The sequence below is a fragment of the Anser anser genome, assembly GCF_964211835.1.
Source record: "Anser anser genome assembly, chromosome: 4".
NCBI classification, from domain to species: domain Eukaryota; kingdom Metazoa; phylum Chordata; class Aves; order Anseriformes; family Anatidae; genus Anser; species Anser anser.
The window spans coordinates 72,894,386-72,913,255 of NC_139724.1; the positions used below are offsets into that span (position 1 = coordinate 72,894,386).

The following is an 18,870-nucleotide window of genomic DNA, read 5'->3' on the forward strand; positions in this document are numbered from 1 at the left end:
AGGCTAGGAACAAAGCAATCAAGAAACACATGAACAATAATCATTATTTATGACTTCAGAAGATTGGATAACTTACCTAATATAGAGCTGTATGTCACTTGTGCTAGATGAGACAATCAGCTACCTCATTTGCAGCGTTTGCATCATAGATTAATCTTTGTTTCATCAAAATATGGCAAGAGCACTTCTTTCAGGATCTTATCTCATGTTTGATGCCAAGAAGCTTTGTTTAGAGCTATTCTACATAGCTTGTGCAACTACTTTCCAGTGGGTGGGGCAGGAAGGTATGGAGCTCAAATACAGATTTGGGAACGATCACTGAAAGAACAGAAGAAATTCCCAAATCATGCTTTTCCTGTATTTTCAGAGCTGTTGACCTCTAGCTCCTGACTTCCAAGACTGCAACTCTTATTTGAAAAGCAAGTAAACTGGCACTTATTTCTCTTCAACAAATCTGTTCCTTGTGTACATGCCGTGATGTGGTCATCATGGCCTTACCACCTGCTGGAGGTCTAATTGCTTCCTTAGACTGACTTCCTAACAAAAGAGTGCAGGACCATACAGTAAAAGGGTTTCCTACTAAGACACAGGCCATATTTGTACAGTCCCATCTGTCAGAGTAGCAGAAATATCAAAGATCTTGCAGTGCCCCAAAGCTGAAATGGGTGTCCTGGGAGAACAAGTCATTATTTGTCTTACATGGGAAGCAAGCTGCAGCACTGCTCAGGTTACTCCCAGAGCCATGTTATTCTCTGAGCCTATAAAGAGAGAGTGCTCAAAAACGTCCTCAGTTGCACTGCAGGCCAATGCAAGCAGCCTGCAGTTTGCAGTTTTCAACAGCTCACAGCTATTACCAACAGTTAACATAACTTACGATTGAACCTGCTCTCTTCCCAAATAAATAATGAGGAAAGCAGTTATTATCGTGTGACCTTCCTCATCAGAAGAGCAGGGGTTAAGGAAAGCCAAGAAAGAGTCCTTTGAAAGATACAGAAAGGCACACAATTACTGAGTGAAGAAAAAAAATAGCCACCGAGCAAAGTAAAGGCATTATCAGCCTCAAAGCAGGTTAGAAATGCGGACCAGAGCAAGGACACTATACACATCTTAAAGCTGAAACCTCCTGGACCTCTGACACCAGGTTCCTGAGACTCCTAGGACAAACTTCTGACCAGTGAATTGTTATTGGCACCTTTGTGTTCCTGCTCAACTTTGTATGGTTGTGCATGAAGCTAGTTAAGCTTGACTGCTAGAAGATGGACCAAGTTACCTGACAGCTCAGACGCCAACTGCTCGGATTTATTACGTTAGCAAACAGCAATCCTAAATCCAGGACTGCAACCTGCAACTAAACAACTACTTCAGAAAAACACAGTACGTTATGCACAAGGCTTTTCAACCTACTTCTTCCTTCAAAACCAAAACAAACCAGCCAGAATTCAAGGCCTGAGGGCCCTGGTCTCTATGCCACCCCACACCACAACCACCCACAACAAGAAGATTCAGTTGGGCAAATACACCGAAAGCAGCAGCTCAGCACAGGTGCCCCTACAAACAGGGTACCCAGAGGTGCCACTTGACAACGTGGGGCTTTCAGATCCCACATCAAGGCTAAGAAAAAGCTTTCTTGCAACCTGAAGGCACTGAGAGAAACTAAATGGTGTCTTGTGACATTGCTTTTAAATACATAGCACAAACGCAGGACATCAGTTCACATGCCACAATAAGGCAAATCCGTATTACAAACGAAGGTCTGATGACACTATTTAAAACAAATAAAAAGCTGTTACTGATTCTTCAGAGTATTATTTGGGTCATAAATCTGGCTTCATTCTAACACTCCTCCTGTAAACTACTTTGAGCAAGTGAAGTGCAGAAGAGCCTCATGTTAGCTATTACTTCTCTGTATTGCACGTTTTCTGGCTCTTCTAAATTAAACTAAGAATCAGGATTACAATGAGAAAAACATATTAAACGTAAATCTGACAACCAGTTGCATGTTTAATAAACTTTTTTCACTCTCAGAAACGTGTGGAAAAAAATAACAGTAGCAAATAAGAACTGGAATCAAAAGCCTTTCACGTTCTTCTTTAAGAGTTGTCAGTGAAATGTTACGGATGTAGCTGGGAACTCCGTAATGCCCTTACTTATCGTGCTGACCTTATGTACTTTCCTGGAAAAATAAATCTCTATTAGTATTAGGATAAAAAAGCTATACATTTTGGTGAATTTCCAAGAATATTCTGTAAGCTACTGACCCTTATCTAAGGAATATTCCAGAAGAGATTACAGACTTTCAAGCTTACATCACTGCAATGGCTGGTGTACATGTAACAATGAACAATTGATGCATACCTACTACCCAAAAGCCTGTCATAAAACTGGCTTTTCCTCTCTCTTCCAGATTGGAACAAAACCTTTGTTTTTAAACAGATAACAACAGCAAAACAGCCACAGCACAGCACAAAGTGCTTTAGAGAAACTATAACCAGAATCAGCTTCTTAAAGCTAAACAAAACCTTTATCAGTATCCAAAGACAGATTCATCCCAAAGCAGCTCTTCTTCTGTTTTGACATTTGTCTGCGGTTTCTGTTTATCCTTTCTGTGCTTTCTGCCCTCTTTCCCAGCAGGGTTTTCTTTAAGACTTTTGCCTTTATGAAGCTTTGATTTCTTCTCATTTACCAAGTCTATGTCAAATTTAATTCGCTTTTGCCTCTCATTTTCTTTTCCAAAATCTGCATCTTCACTATTTTCCTTCCTTTTTGGTGTTGTGGCTTCTTTCTTACACTTCAGCTCTTCACTAATGTATTTTTCCTCCTCACTATGTTTTATCTGAAGTTTCTGTTCTCTGTAGCAGCTAGTAAAAGTTTCATCAACCTCAAGTTTGCAGTAGTCTTCAGATTCTGCAACTGACAGTCTAAAGCTTTTATCTCTGATGGTGGCCACCTCAGATGCTTGCTCTTCTATACAGTGTCCCACGTTACAGTTACAATTAGGTGTCTTTTCCAGGGCATGGTCACAAGCTGATGGCCAACTGGGCGATCTCTTTTCCCCAGTATTTGTAGGTGACTGGGTTTCTGAGAAAATGTTGGAGTGCCAGCTTTGTTCACACTTAAAGGTTGAAGATACAACCTCACCAAGGTCACTTCTTCCTTCAGCATCTTTATTTTGAAACTCTTCCTCTTCTGCTGTTCTCAAATATGTTCTTTGCTCTGGACCTCTAGCTTCCGAAACTTGAATGCAATCTGTTAATTCATCTGGAAAGGAGTCATAAGTTTTCTCTGAATTCTCTATAAGATTGACAACCTTTGTTGCTCTGCATAAATTGGATAGAAAAATCATAGTTATTAATATCGATCAATTTGCTTAGGATTTGTTGAGTTAAAAAGTCAGGAGGACAGAAAGACATACACGATAAAACTATTTATATTTTCAGTGTTACAAAAAGAACATATTCCAAGTGTGTTGCTCCCTGTACCTACATGAAACCTCTTATACATGACCATATTTCCAAATCAGCTGAAATTACAGGGAACAGATTCAGTCCCACTATTGTGGTTATATTATCATTGCACCTTCAATTAAAACGTCTTATCAGTATGTCTAATATGAGAATAATTTTGATATTTGGCCTACTTGCACAGCAATCGCAAAAAAGGTACATCTTAAATCACCACAGTATCCATTCTGCAATTAACACAGACTACAGTGCCTTTTCCGGGTTAAAGGGAAAGTAAGAACTATCATCTATCCCATAAATCATCTTATGCCAAGTGTAAGATGTGTGCTGATGAACCTTTAATGCCACACAGTCAATGGAGACCTGGCGCTTTTCAGGATTAAGGTCTATCTGCTCTGTCAACAGGAATCTTAAAATTCAGACCATTTCCTTCTAGGCTGACTAAGCACTGAGGGTGCTGTGCCAAAATCGGTGCTGCTGTCCCCAGATAAGCAAATATTTGGGGATAGTAAAATAAGTGGGAAAACCACAAGGTTCAAGACCTTTTTTGTGGGCTGCCATCGAAGATGCAGCTGTAGGAGCTCCAAGAGTGAACATCAGTCATAAGCATGATGTTTAATACAGACAGTGACCCTTAAAGACAATAAACCAAAACCCAATTAAAACAAAAACAATAACAAAAAACAAACAAACAAAAAGCCCACAAGAACAACGAAACCAAAAAACCACAATAACTGGTCAAAGTCCCTTAACAGCAGACAGCTGGGCTACTGAAGAAAGCAAAGTCTTTAGTAGAAACTTGAAAGTAGAAGCTACAGAGGAAGAGTAACAAAAGACTTGCTGATTTACCTAATCCGGTGTTTCTTCCCTTGCACGTGGGACTGGTACGCTTCTATAGATGAAAGCATGATATTACAAACACGGCACGTGTAAGGACCACGCCAAACCACAGAGGATAAGGAATCTGTAGGTTAGAAAGACTGCAAATAAAAGGCAGAACTCATCACAATCCCCTCCATGCAAGAGTCCTAACATAATGTTCCCATAATCAGCTCCTACAGACAAAGTCTCTGCTGCAACATATCTCAATTTTACACTCTTACATTCTCTTCTCTTTCAAGCTGTGTTACTCATAAGTATATAAAAATAATAAAATAATTACAAGAACACCAAGTAACTGTTTTCCCCACGCAAACCCAAGAGCAAAATGCAGTGTTAATTCCAATGGGCTGTTGCTTTGCATCAAAATGCACAATTTTCTTTAAATTTTAGCATAACTTATTGAATGACAATAGCAACAACTTGGAACAACGACTTCTGAGTATCAAGTAGGATTTTGAATTCTTTACTAAAGGAAAGATCAACAGTTCTGTTACACAAGACCCATTAAAATAAATGCAAGTTGCACTGGTACAACACCAGGGCCTTGGACACAGTGCTAGAGCTGGAGACAGTCCTGATGGGAGGCTGGAGAATAATGACCATTTAGGAAACAAATTTCCTTATGTGGGAATACTGAAGGAATTACAGCAATCAGTTTGGTGAACAGAAGATTAAGGGAAGACATTATAAGAATTAAAGTTGTCCGAGACAAAGAACTCTAGCGTTTCATTGACTAAACAGAAAGAAAGAAATTAATTTGTTCTGCAGCACAGGAGAAGACTATCATTTCCTTGCATGAATCAGAGCAGCCCCTTGCACAAATCAGAGCTAACTACTCAAGCTGTCCCCATTTGCTCACTTTCTGCTTACCATTTGTTCTGGATTCTGCAAGGAGCGCTTCGTCTCCCAGCTCCTCCATTATTTTTTTCCGTGCTATGTTTCTTCTGTGTTTCTTACCAACATAATGCTGCTGGGCCGAGAGCAGATTATCGAAGGGAGCACAGCAGAGCTGGCAGTACTTTGTATCATTTAACTCCAAACTTGCGCTGGAGGTTGATGCAAACTCTTCAGCTTTTGAAGGCAGCAAGGGCTTCTCAGCTGATGGCTTCTGTAAAGCTGGAGAGATGGAAGCAGAGGATAAACCTGCTGATGGCACAGCAAAGGAAGGGCTAAACCAATTCCATTGAGCAAAACAGGTAACTGCAGAACGATGGAGCTGGAAGGGAGAACAGCCTGCTGGGGGCTGAACTGCTTGCCAGAGCCTATAAAGTACCTTACAAAGTCCTTACAAAGATACAAGAGCATGGTGTGATAAGGAACACATGAAATATTCAGAAACCCCACAATAAGATACCAGTATTAATCAACTCTGTTTGACAGCTGCTCACTCTAAGGTCCTTAAACAGTCCAAGAAGAGACTTACCATGCAGAGGGTGAGTTCAGCAACTTGTACAGGACTAACACCAGTTCAGTGTTGCTTGAGGACTACTTTTTTTTTTTTAATTAAACATTAATTTATCAGAGTAACATCTTGTTTGGACTGCAGTGAATATTTTGAGCAACTGTAAGCATCTTAAAATGCTTAAAATCGATGAAAAAATCAGAAATATTTGCCTTCAGCTAGAAGGAAAGAGTTTGAAAGAAAAGTTCCCCAGATTCAGAGTTGTGTCTTTGTTTATCCGCCTAAGGAGTTACCACACCACAGCTCCATGACTTCGGCAGAACAGAAGGCACAGAGACATGCAGGTGTAGGAAGACACCTCTGTATTTGCTTCAGGGAGTAACAGGAAAGCACATGCAATGCAAATTATTTAGTTCTTACCAGAAACAGGCTGCGTGCTCTGTGCTGCCATCAGGACTTTGTCTCTTGATACTTGCTTCAGGTTTTTAGCGTGGATCTTTCCCAAGTAGTGAGACAATGCAGTAATTGGGGAGGAAAAAATCATGTTGCAGAGACTGCAGTATGTGTTTTTATCTGCTTCACCACTCCCATCCACCTGAAAACAGGCAAGGGCAAGCTCAGTCATAAGCACTTACCGAAGGACAAGAAAACAGTTTAGTTAGCCACAAAGAGGAACAGTCACCTGAAAATTAATATAGTTTGTTTTCTTCTTTTCACCATTCTCCTGCCTCTCATCCTTCTCAGCGTGCGTTTGGGTGTAAAGACAAACTTCCTGAGCATGCTTTTTGCTCTGAGAAGAGATTGGAATTATTCCTGTTTCATTAACAAGGGGCCAAGCAGTGGTGTATCCAGCGACTGGGATTTCATTCATCCAAAATTGCCTTCAACACTTGCCAAACTGCATTTGCATAAGGCAGAGCCACAACCAGACAAAGGCCAGCTCATGTAGCAACACCGTTCTTTAATCAGTAATACAGTATTTAGCATTACTCCTAACATTTTGCCTCAGGCAGCCCTCAGAGTCACCTAGTCTCAGCTCACTGGGGGAACCAGAAATCCTTACACACCCTCCTACAAACATGGACACTAAAACAGGTATGGAAGGGAACGTGTCCATGCCACAGAGCAGGTCTGCTGTGCTCCTTTAAGACTAAACCTGGTGGGTTTGACATCAAGGCCACCATGAGTGGCGGCACAGAGGACTGACAGGCGGCATGACCTAATTTACCTTCTTAAAGAAGCCTGGTCTCCCTGCACAGTCTGTGGAGAGAAACAGGTTTCCCTGGAGAAGGTGACATAATCTCCAGCTTTGAGCAAATCTATGGAGATTTCTACCGTGGATTTATTAGTCCAGTAATCTAAAATCCCATATTATGTATATTTCCCTTGTCTGTGATTATTTTTTAATTCTTAGATGCTTTCTCAGTGCATGACCTTTGGACTCCGGCACTTATAACATACTTACCCACATGCCACGCTACACACTGGTAACACACAAAGTCAAACAAGTGGCTTGTCTTTTCTAATCCGATGCCTTCCAAGTGGCTGTTAAGGATTCTGAGGAGCTACACAGGATATCATATCAATATTATCACAGACAAAGAGGTCCTATCACACCTGGCTAGACAACACAAAGAGAACTGAGGAGAAAGAGTCAGTTACTTCCATCTCGATTCATTTTGCAACGGTGAAGTCAGGTAACTTTGCAATTGCATCTTTTATCCTCAATTGGATTTGACTCCGAGAAAGAGAAACTCAAACTGAGAGTCTGGACTCTGACAGTACAAGTGCTGCTTAACATAAATCAAAGCAAGGAAATACTACATCTTGCAAGACCTGAATCTTAATTAATAACACGAATAACAAGAAAGACCCCTGAGAGCAACTGACACTGTGAACTGACTCTGGCAAAAAGATAGAAGTGTCTGTGCCTGCAAACTGTCAATATCAAGTTTCAAAATAAAGCTCAGTTTCCTACGTTGACAGCAATATCCCAAGGCACACACTTGTTGCAGGAAACTCCTTCAGCACGATTCATACAACCTGCCTCACGCAGACACCTGCGGACAGAGCAGCACGTGTGTCCCTCTGCGTGAAGGGTAATGAACTCCTCTCTAGTTAGCGTTGCCTCATGCTGTACGTATGTTCAGGGCTCATGCGGTGTAGATCTGCTTCGATCCCATACACAGCATTGCCCAAACCTGCTCAATTCCTTCTGTAGTTGTCCTGCAATACGCAGGTGACTGCCCTTCAGTAACACAACATTTAAACCTGGCTAATGGCTAAGCCTAGCATAAACTTTAAGAAATACCATGAAAAGCCTTAAGTATCTTTTTATAACACCGTACAGAAACCCCGAAGAAACCAAAACCCCACTGCTTGCTGGGAGAAGTCCTCCCTTCCAGCCTACCTCACAGTGGGACATTGTTTGGGACTCAGACTGCAGCACTGATCTGCAAACCTTACAGAAAGTGTCGGTGAACAGGTCCTTCCTCGTTGCCTCATCTAAAACGTCTTCTAAACAGAGAGCAAAAATCAAAAAACAACTGTCAGACAGGACAAGATACATTTGTACATCTTTGCTTACTCAAAACATCGACCACTTGAATATTCACGTGCAGCAGAAGACGAGGGAACCAGCGTTCATCCGCTCAATCACACCGTGCCTTGTTGTGGCTTCAGAGCAATGCTGCGGAGCCACCCAAACCTTCCTGCTTACCGAGGTATTGCTCTCACAGACTTAAATGTTACTGTAAGTGTACCTGGACTTTAGAAAGAAGGAAGACAGAGCCTCTTGATCGGGTTTTCAGTTCACTTCAGATAGGGCATGTTGTCAGAAATAACTAGACTAATGGCCTAAGGTGATGTTTTTAGCTGGACTAGGTCACACAGTTACTTAAATATGGGAATGCTGTTTAAAGAAGAGATGTAAAGAAAATCTGGGAGCAGCTCAGTACATGAGAAAGGCCAGGAGGTATCAGAAGCTTCCGAAGGCTGTACCTGTGCCACATAAACCATTTATTTTCTTAAGTTATATGAAACAAAACTGCTCCAATTGTTTGTTTTGATGTTCGTGCCCTGTTCCCCCTTAACTCATGGCATGTACACACTTCAATTCCTACTAAGATTGGCCCAGACTTAACGGTAATCCTGAATAATTTTATGTGAAGCCACATTTGATCTGGGGGGACACCCTCATCAGCACTGAAAAGCAGTGATCACGCCAATCAAGAGCATTAAAACACTCTTCAAACGAGCATAGCTGTGTAGGCAAAACCCTCGTGAAGATAAAGCTACAGCACCACCCCGTCCTTTCTCCTCTTGAAGTTTTAATTCATCAGGGGCACCGGCTTAACTCATATTGCTTCCAACAGCTCCCTGGCAGGGGCAGGCTGTGCTCTCAGGGAGTGAGCTTACCCCTGCTGCTATACGGCCAAATCTTTCTCAGCGCTGCCAGCCTCCAAGGCTACCTGTTCCTTTCTCATCCCCAGCGGGTTGCACTTTAAATGTAACGATGCTGGAATTTCACTTGTTGGCGTGCCCTGCCCTCAAAAGTAAGCCAAAATTAAACCACTTTAAAGCAAATGTAAAGGAAGCCGCACAACTAGACCATGCTCTTTAAGTGAAATAGAGGTTATGGGACCATGGCGGGTTGGCCTTGGCTCCTTCCCATGGGGTGAGCTCTTCAAGAACTGCTCCCACACGGCTCCGTACCACGGGGTCCATCCCCCAGGAGCAAACTGCTCCAGCACGGGTCCCCCACGGGCGGCAGCTCCCCCCAGACCCCCTGCTCCTGCGTGGGCTCCTCTCCACGGGCTGCAGCTCCGGCCCGGGGCCTGCTCCTGCGGGGGCTCTCCATGGGCCGCAGCCTCCTCCAGGCCACATCCACCTGCTCCACCGGGGGCTCCTCCACGGGCTGCAGCGTGGAGATCTGCTCCGTGTGGGACCCGTGGGCTGCAGGGGGACAGCCTGCTCCACCAGGGGCCTCTCCACAGGCCGCAGGGGAACTGCTGCTGCGTGCCTGGAGCCCCTCCTGCCCTCCTGCTGCACTGACCCTGGGGGCTGCAGGGCTGCTCCTTTCACGTTTTCTCCCCCAGCTGCTGTGCCTTTTAAAATCCTTTCTTAAATGTGTTATTGCAGAGGTACCACTGATGGGCTTGGCTCTGGCCAGCAGCGGGTCCCTTTTGGAGCTGCTGGAGCCGGCTCTGCTCTGACATGGGGCAGCTGCTGGGCTCTGCTCACAGACACCCCTACACCCCCAAACCCTTGCCAATACAGAGGGAAAACATTGTGGAAAGTACCACAATGTCCTAACTGAGCTTTACCTCTCCAAGTTTGTCCAGCGGACGATACCGTCTTCATCCTGCAAACCACACATGGAGCACTTTGCTTTCTGTGCTTTGCACAAAGCCTGGACAGACTGGGGGACAGGAAAGCAATGCTCCCTGTAGTCTCAAGGCTCAGAGCCGAAAGGCATCTAGGAACCCATAAAGACGTTCAGACTTCACCATTATTTTTAAATATCGTCCTTTTGGCCACTTGCTATGGTCCAAGGGAATACGGAAAAGCAGTGTGTCCTGTAGCTAGCTAGCGATGGCAAGCTGTGGGATGATCTGTTCGCAGAGCATCCTGATCCACCAGGAGGAGACAGCAGCTGCTCGCGAGGCCAGCTTCAAGCACAGCTACCTGGCACCTCTGATCCACTTTTAAAAACCACGACCTGGTGATTTCGGACTCAAACCACATGAAAACCGTACGAACGTACCCCTTTCCTTATTATTTTCCATAGAGTTAGCTGACTTTTGGGTAAATATGTTCGCCCTGCATCAAGTATTTCTTCGCAGTCTTATAATGAATGGCACGGAGGCAAAGTCAGGAATAAATCAGCGTGCCTCCTGCTGAAACCCCAAGCAGGCTGCAAGACAAAAATGGTCTGCAGCCTGACCGGGGCAACTGCAGGCCCCTTCCCAACGGGGACCTCGCATATCAGCTCTTGGCTAAACGAGGCTCCTCTGCTCCCTTCCAGGGAAGGGTCAGGAACAAGCCTGCCCTTTCTGCTTCTCACGGTGCCTCAGGATCATTTGTGACACTCAAAAATGACAGAGCACGGGGAGATTTGTGCTACCGCTGCCTGCGAGCAACTGGTTCTAGGAACAGTAAGTTGGACTCGTGAGAAACCACGTTGTGTTTTTGCAGCAGAGAACTAATTTTCTGTATTCCAAGGTAGCTGTGCAGCCATAACAAGGAGAAATGCTCAGTAGATAAGTGGAGAGTAGAAGGCCTCACTGTTCCAAAATAAGGCAGGAGCTTGAGAAAAACAGGATGAGCAGTGTGGGAACAGTAAAACAAAGATCACAGGTTCTCGAAACATAAGAAAAGGGGGAAAAAAAAGGGAAAAGGGAGAAATTAAAGGGTTGAAAAAAAAGAAAGATTGTACATATATGGTACAGAGGAGCGTCGAGCAGCTTGTGAACCTGTAGTACTCAGCCATGAGGAAACAGGGGAGGTGATCAGGTGTCGGGTAACAGGGAATAAAAGGTTATGATTTGTTTCCTACTATGTGCTCCTAATTGGCAGGACGCCCGCCATTGCAGTCGCAAATAAAACAGCTTCACAGAAGATCCTGTCTGAAGAAAATTATTTGAGATTTTTCTCACAAACTCGAGGTCTTCAGCCTTCAGATTCACAAGACGTCTTTCCTGGCAATGAAGAGAAACTTAAAAACCAGCTTACCTTACAGTTCGCAACCACGCTATCGGAAACTTTTCAGAGATTTAATCAAAAGCAGCAGCCTTGCAGGGCTGCTGTTTGACCTCATCATTTCGGTGCCCCCAAAACGTTTAAATAAAGCTACTGGCATCGCAAATTCAGAGTAATTGTTTGAACAACCTTTTGGCCGTTAAAAAAAGACGGTTCTGCTGCAAAGCAGACCAACTGCTGTTTGTCACAAAGGGACTGCTCCTTAATAAAAGGATATGGAAAAATGTTTTAGAAATATATGACTTTTTAAAAATGCAAGATATAAACCATCATGCCACACGATAAAGACAACCAGCAGTAATAATGTAGCTTCTAGGGTATTTTTTTTTCCTCTTATTTTCATTTTAATGGCATTATCGGTTCATGTCATTCTTTGTAGGTCTCACGACCTGTCCTTGCCCCAATTTTCTCAGCTCTGGCATGAGATCTATGGGACACACTCCTGCCACAGACGTGCCGTGAGACTTCAAACTTTGTGAAGTTCACTGGCATCTCAGAAAAGACGTGCTACAACAACAGCAAACGTGAACAGCAGCTGGTGCAGCTGAAAGGATGCACAACACGAAGTTTCACGTACAGGAGTTTCTGGCAGTCAAAGGATAAATCTGATCCCACTGAAATACCCAGAAGAGCTTTGCAAGGGGCTCTAACACAACCAGATAACCTCATATGCTTGCCAGCTCCCAGTAATGCGAGCACAAAGATCCCCCCAGACCCTCACAGATGTAACGTTGTACTCCTGCAAAGCGTGGAGCACTCCACAGGGCTGAAAACCAGAGTGCAGTTCTTGATTTGCAGGCGTCTAGGAAGGATTAGACCCCATTTTAGTCCATATTGCCACAGAATAGAGGGACCCCAAGCATGCAATAACACAAGTACAATTTAATACGGGTCAGACAGAAGCTTTGTTAACTATGACCAGAGCAAGAAAACATTCAGATGGGGATTTCTCCCACCTGATCACATGGATCTGACTTATATCCTGTTTCAGAGCAAAGAAAAAAAAGTGAGAAATAACAAAGGCAGATATCCATGTCTGGGGATGGACTCCTTCAACAGCCTGTTAGCTGCCACAGCTGAGGATACAGAGAGATGGCTCGGGGAGGAGCAGCACACCCAGTGTTATCTCAGCTCAGAAATGCAGGTAGAAGTGGGAGCTGGAAAAAAAATCACAGCCTGCCAGCTTTAAGTCGAAAGGAATGTTCTTTTAGTTAGCATAACCTTCTTAGCCAGACCTCTCAAATCTTAAACGTTAATAATTTTACCACCACAGCAGGAATCCCAGCCTGTTTCAGGTCTAGGTTCTTTTCCAGGCACCCTGCAGGTTACCTTAGGTAGGTGGTACCTCCACAAAATATCCAAACCATTCCCTTCCTGGGCTCCCAAATGCCTGCAGTGCTACGTGCTCCTGATCCCAGAGGAGCACAAGAAAGCTGCCTTCTTCGATAACCCATAAAACAAGTATATGATCACTGGATTTGCAACATCGTGCAGCTCTGACCTAAACACCACCACGTACCAAATGAATACTAAGGCTGCTTCTTATCCCACTGCTATCTCCCCACGCACCCAAATCGCTCTGTTAATAGCATGGATTTAAAAACGCATACAGGTATTGACACTTCTGGGTGACTGTCTGAAACCACGCTGCACGACTGCAGCGCACACAGTTCATTTGAGACCTGAGGATCAGATTAAGAAAACGAACATCAAATCTGGTTATCTACAGAAAGGAGGACTCAGCTGTTAATTGGCATTCGGAGATCTCCAGAGATCTATTTCATGCTGTTTTTTAAATGCAGAGAATAAACCCAGCCTGTATCTGTAGGGAATGAAGAACGCATTCCTAAAACACGCTCAACAGGACTGTTTTAGCATTCAAACACTGAAACACTGGCACTGAGAAGGCAATGGGAGGGCAGGTGCTCAATATCGATTCAAAGAAATAAATAGAGGCGGCTTTTGGAAGTCTGGCACCAAACAAGCTGCCTAATAATAAGAAATCAGACTGAGCCCCTGCCTGAACTGAAAGCCAGATACTCGCTTACCACTTCTCAATTCCCATTTACCACCTTAGAAGCACATCCAGCATATTTTTTTTTTAAGTTTTATTTTTTAATCTTGTTGAATTGTTGTGCCGCTGAAGAAACGTATTCAATCCCTGATGTGAGAAGGCTTGGGGGCATTTTTAACATGATTGCACTTGTCTATTTTTACTACTTGTAAGAAGTTCCAGGATGTTTGTCTTTTTCTAACTTTAAACCTTTGCTAACTGTTTTCTTACTCTTGTTAGGTAAATTTTAGAGGAGTTTTTGTGGTGTACCATGTAGGAAAGGCAGGGGAAATAATGTCATCCCTCTGGGCAATATAAAGTTGGTAATACTAAAACTAATTAAAATGTCAGAAGCCAGGCAATTTAACAGATAGCCTGTTCAACCTAAGATTTTCCACTTGATTAAAAAGGAAACACACCCAGCCTCCGTGTAACATTAATTTTTCTTTCTCAGTTCTTGAGGGTAGAGAATACAGAAGGAAAAATAATGTAGTAAGGAAAAAGTACAAGCTAGACAAATCCCTAAAGGCAAAAGGCACCAAGTTTCAATTTCAAGGTTTTCAACGTGGAAAATGACATAGCCAAGTTCTGCCCCCAAATGCCAACAGCAAAGATAGCATCTTAATGAGAAATAAATAGATATACACGAATCAAGTTCAACAGTAGCAAGTCCTCAAGAGAGAAATATTGACTGGCGTTGTTTTCTCATTTTATGAGCCCTTTCACAGGGCTGTCTCCAAGGCATGCTCTGCACTGGCACAAGCAATGGGGCGAGCTCATCTTACCAAGCTGCCACCCGTCAGCATCAGCAGAGTAACTGACTGGGCATGCCGGATCCTTCCCGGCTGCAAAGTAAACCTGGCTGGTTTAAATCACACACACTGCACTGCCTTGCTTTGCTCCACAAGCAGGAGCAGCAGGAGCCTGTGTGCAGCCTGTTACGGCATCGCAGCTGACCAGCAGCACCTTCATACGATGTGCAAACTCTGCTGCTTGTTTTTAGGTGATCGTATTCCTCCTAAGTAACAGGATGAAAGATGAACAAAACCTTGACTACTGGGAGCAGCAGCTGTCCAGGACTGCAGGCAGACAGCATCGCTGACATCCAGCCGCTTTTGGTCATGGTGCAGCAGGCGGACGTAGCCGCTACACAGTGGGAATCAGAAAGCAATCTTAGAAATTACCCAGAACAGATATCCATAGACACCCAGCTCGGAAAGGGCAGGCAAAGATAACGGACTTTAAAACAGTTACCAAAAACACTCAGGTGTGGCATTACAGAACTGGATTCCTGGATGAGAAGGGGAGGGTGAACCAAACTGATTTCTATTTCTGCAGCTAGGTAAAGGCATTTCTCCGAGGAAGCAATGCTGTAGTACTACATGTTAATTTTCTCAAGTGAATTTAGTCCCTGAATATCTTTCTGTACGATTTTTTCCCCTTTCAAAACTCAGGTGATTGTAAAACAAAGAAATACCAGACTGGATTCTGCTGTTTGAAAATGAATGCTGTAGAACTGAACTTCCAGCACATTTCATAAACTAGATTCATCACCCAAACTGCAAGACTGACTTTTTATTTCCACAGAATACCATAACAAGACAACCTCCAAACATTTACACACGTCTTCAAAGGTCTTATTGCAGATTTCTATATTTCATATCTACATGCTATCACAGATTTGCCTAAGACTGCACACAAGCACAGGCCTTTGGAGCATACGCCACCACCAAAACAGGGGTTAGAGTTAGCATTGCCCAAACTTTCTGAAACTAAATCAGAACAGTGCTAAAAGCCTTTTATGGCCAGATGGATCCACGATCTGCCCTGACACACAACAGAAGGAGCTTACAATTGATGGGAAACACAGTGCTCACCCTTTTGCCCAGGGTAAATGGTAACAAGACGCTTTGTCAGCTCTCGAAAGCAGTGCTCTGAAGGAAACAGAACATGTTTTACAGCATTAAGATGGAAATACAATATATCAATCGCTACTAATAAAGTGGAGGTGTCCACTTCTTGCAACATAGCTCCTTGCTTCTCTTCATTTTTCTCCCTCTTGGCCCACTTCCATCCACTACCCTGTCTCTGACCTCTGCTCCCCGCCTCCTATCACACCCAGGGGAGGCAGATCAGCATCTCACAGCTGAAGCATGTTGAAATCAGCTATTCTGCTTTTAACACAAAAAAAAGTTGCCCCCTTTTTTTAAAAGTTGCCCCCCCCCCCTTTTTTTTTTTTAAGTATCAACTGACTTGTACTACAATAAGTTGCTCAGGATTTCAGAAAGTATATCTTTGATTTATTTTATTTTTAAGTCTCTATGGACATATTTAAATCCAGCTGTACTTTTTGAGAGACGGTCAAAACATTAATAGGGTTCAACAGAAAGCTCATTAAAGTCTATGGGGGGAGGCTGGTTCCTTTTAAAAGCAGACTTAATGCATTAGACTTCTTAAATACTGCAGGATAAGTTGCTAGTTTCCTTGCCAGTCATTAACTTATTTCCTTATAATAACAGAACCATTTCCCTATCCACTCCTTGGGTCTTAAGGACACATAAAAAAATACAGCCCTGACTCCCCACTTTGTAAATGCTCTGAGGCAGGTTTAGACAAGTTACCTACCCTTCAGCCAGGTTCTCTTCTGACAAATAAATGCTCCCATGAGATTGAATAAGAGGTAGCAGTTTGTGTAATGTTATTTCTCAGCCTAGTCCCAGTGTTATTTAAGAGGAATTGGGGAATGCTGGGTGAGAAACATGAGATGTGAATCGGTACCCAACTCGTTTTATTTCTCCTCCGGTAGGTGGAGGATGGAGATGTGCAAAATAAAAAAGGAGGGAGATGGGAAAATTAGTAATTTAGAACACAAGCACGTGCCGCATACTGAGTCTTGAAAAAGGAAATGTGTTTGTAAACTACAGATTAACTACACTCTTACAGGTACGAAGTGTTATTATCTGGTTGCTACTGAGCCAAAGCAAACCCCTTAAGATAAAACAAACCACCAAACCAAAACTACATATTAAAAGATGTGCGTATGTGAAGAAATCACCAAGAACTGTTGCCTCAGAAAGTTTATTTCTGTGTTTTATTTAAATACAGAAATAAACTTTATTTAAAACTTATTGCTAATTTTGTATTTAAGAAAAGGATACCTACCCTGCCTCCCTCAACAAGCTATCAAACCAGAAATTATCAGTAACATCCACTTACATTGCTCTCCTTAGCCCAGACATGAACTGACCATATAACCAGCAATCCCTGCTGTGTCTGGCTAACAACAAGCCTTGGGCCTTTGGTGTACTAAAAGTCAGGGTGTGAGCTGCCTCTAACCAGTGAGGAGCTAAGAAACATTACCCTCAGGACCCTTAAAATCCCTTGAAATTCCCTGAAAATGGAATTCAAACCTAAACATAACACGAGTGTATTCATAACTTGCCCCAAGTATATTCCTTTGAGGAGCATACGTAATTACGTCGCTTTTTTCTCCCCCAGAAAGGTGACTGCTTAAAATAGTTGTCAGTTTCTCTAAACAGCCAAACAGCTACCAGTGATTAATTCCTCCGGAGTTATTTCTGTTTAACAGAGTACTACTAAATTTAACTGACAATGGGGAAATCCGCTGTTAGTAGATGTTTTACATATTTAACAAAAGACCATGTTTATGCATTGCTAAGTTTGTAGCTAGCTTTTTTTAAAAAAATACAAAAACAAAGAAATACCAACTAAAGAAAAACCCATAAAACAGACCAGTCAACGACTATAAAAACATGAACCAAAGCCTTTCAACATATGAATATTTTATACCCATTACGAATGGTTTGGCATTCCTGGAAGTTCAACGCTGTTTTTAGCCACTTGCTAGTTTTTTAGCAGGATGATATCTCACAGGACGGATTATATCTGGGAAGGAGAAGACATGGAAAGTTCCTATCCCTCCTCAGCCACAACAGTAAGATTGATTTTCAGAGCTCTGTGTCACAGGTCTGGTACATAAAAGTAATCCGTTTGACATCTTACTATCCCAGAAGTATGACATTAGTTTATGAAGCAAAGAGGAAAGCCTCTTTGCACCAAAGAATTAGATGTATGGCTACCTTTCAAGAGCTCAGAACCAAAGAGTTTAGACTTATATTAGATATCCTACCTGCTCCTCACACAGGTAGGACACCACCTCTCATTGCATTTTGCTCCTTATTAATTTCTGCCCTTGGTTTCAGATTCCTATTACTTTTCAATACTGGCATCGCACCAACACTCTTCATTTCACAGAGGGCACAGCACAGCCGTGTTCCTGCCACTTCCACCACCACAGTAGTGTAAACGTACTACAAACCGTCCAACTATCTCAGTTCAAACGTATTACAAACCCTCCTCCTCCCTCTCCCTCGCCCTGGGGCTGCTCACCTCCACGGCCGAGCTGGGGCTGTGGGGCCGCGCCCCGGCCCCGGTCCCGGCCCCCCTCAGCCGCCATGTCCCCTCAGAGCCCCTTAACGGCCACGGCTCCGCCGGCAGGGCCGCCTTGACCGAGCCCTGAGGGCCGGGACATCTCAGCGGGCTCCTCCTTTGGCCCACCCCGGCTTCATCCTCGCCCCCCGCGGGGCCCGGCCCAGCCTGCCCCGGCCTCCGCCTCCCCTCAGGGCCCGCAGCCTCTGAACGGCTACTGCAGGCTTCGTCCTGGGGTCTTGTTCCCACACCTGTACCCAAAACATCCCCAAACGCAGCCCACCCTCTCTTTGTCTTAAATCACCCCCAAAACCACCGGTCCTTCCTCTTCAGGGCTTAAATCCCCTGCGTTTAGTCAGCCTGCCTCGCTGGTGTGTGTCCCCAGAGGAAAGGAAAAGCACGTTTCCCCCAAATATTCCTTGCTTTTGCCCCAAAAAGGGGTTTGTTTCATGGGGACAGCAGTGTGGGTACTGCAAGGCCACCACCACCCTGCGGAGGTGAGATCACATAACGTGAGATCCCATTAACGTTAAAGCAGAATTATAATTGCAGCCCAGCAATTAGCTGGACAGGACCAGTGCAAGCAGCACCAGCCTAGGACAGTATTATTATTGTTGTTGTTATTGTTTTCTCTTTTTCTTTCTAATTCACAACTTGTCTGAGGACTGCGTTCAGCTCTGCACTGAGCAGAGGCTGCAAGGAAGAAGATTCAGCAGGGACTACATTTGATAACGTTTTGATTTGGATAAATGTTTAGAGGGCAGTAGATGGTGCTGTTTGTTCTCCCGGTAGGAGGACAGGCCGCCCATCCCTCCCCCCCCCCCCGCACCAGCCAGGGATATCTCCAAAAGAGAGAATAATCC

General features: G+C 43.7%; 1 protein-coding gene across 21 annotated transcripts in view; it reads right to left on the reverse strand.

Annotated features, from left to right (window-relative positions):
- Positions 1-18,152, reverse strand: part of KRCC1 (lysine rich coiled-coil 1) — a 28,036-nt gene extending 9,884 nt beyond the window's left edge. For 15 of the 21 annotated variants that reach the window (XR_014583157.1, XR_014583158.1, XR_014583159.1 and 12 more), the window contains exons 1-8: positions 17,969-18,152; positions 15,436-15,492; positions 8,156-8,262; positions 6,428-6,535; positions 6,166-6,340; positions 5,214-5,459; positions 4,311-4,425; positions 77-3,317 (exon numbers count right to left, since the gene is read on the reverse strand). Coding sequence is in view for 1 of the 21 variants with exons in the window: in XM_083833042.1 (XP_083689168.1) it covers positions 2,525-3,317; positions 4,311-4,425; positions 5,214-5,459; positions 6,166-6,340; positions 6,428-6,535; positions 8,156-8,262; positions 15,436-15,492; positions 17,969-18,035 (1,668 nt within the window). In the remaining 20 variants the exon portion in view is untranslated. Of the gene's footprint in view, positions 1-76; positions 3,318-4,310; positions 4,426-5,213; positions 5,460-6,165; positions 6,341-6,427; positions 6,536-7,210; positions 8,011-8,155; positions 8,263-15,435; positions 15,493-16,183; positions 17,701-17,968 lie in introns of those variants that run through there. The other 6 variants (XR_014583173.1, XM_083833042.1, XR_014583156.1 and 3 more) reach the window with 6 other exon arrangements.
- Between the last annotated feature and the right edge of the window lie 718 nt (positions 18,153-18,870).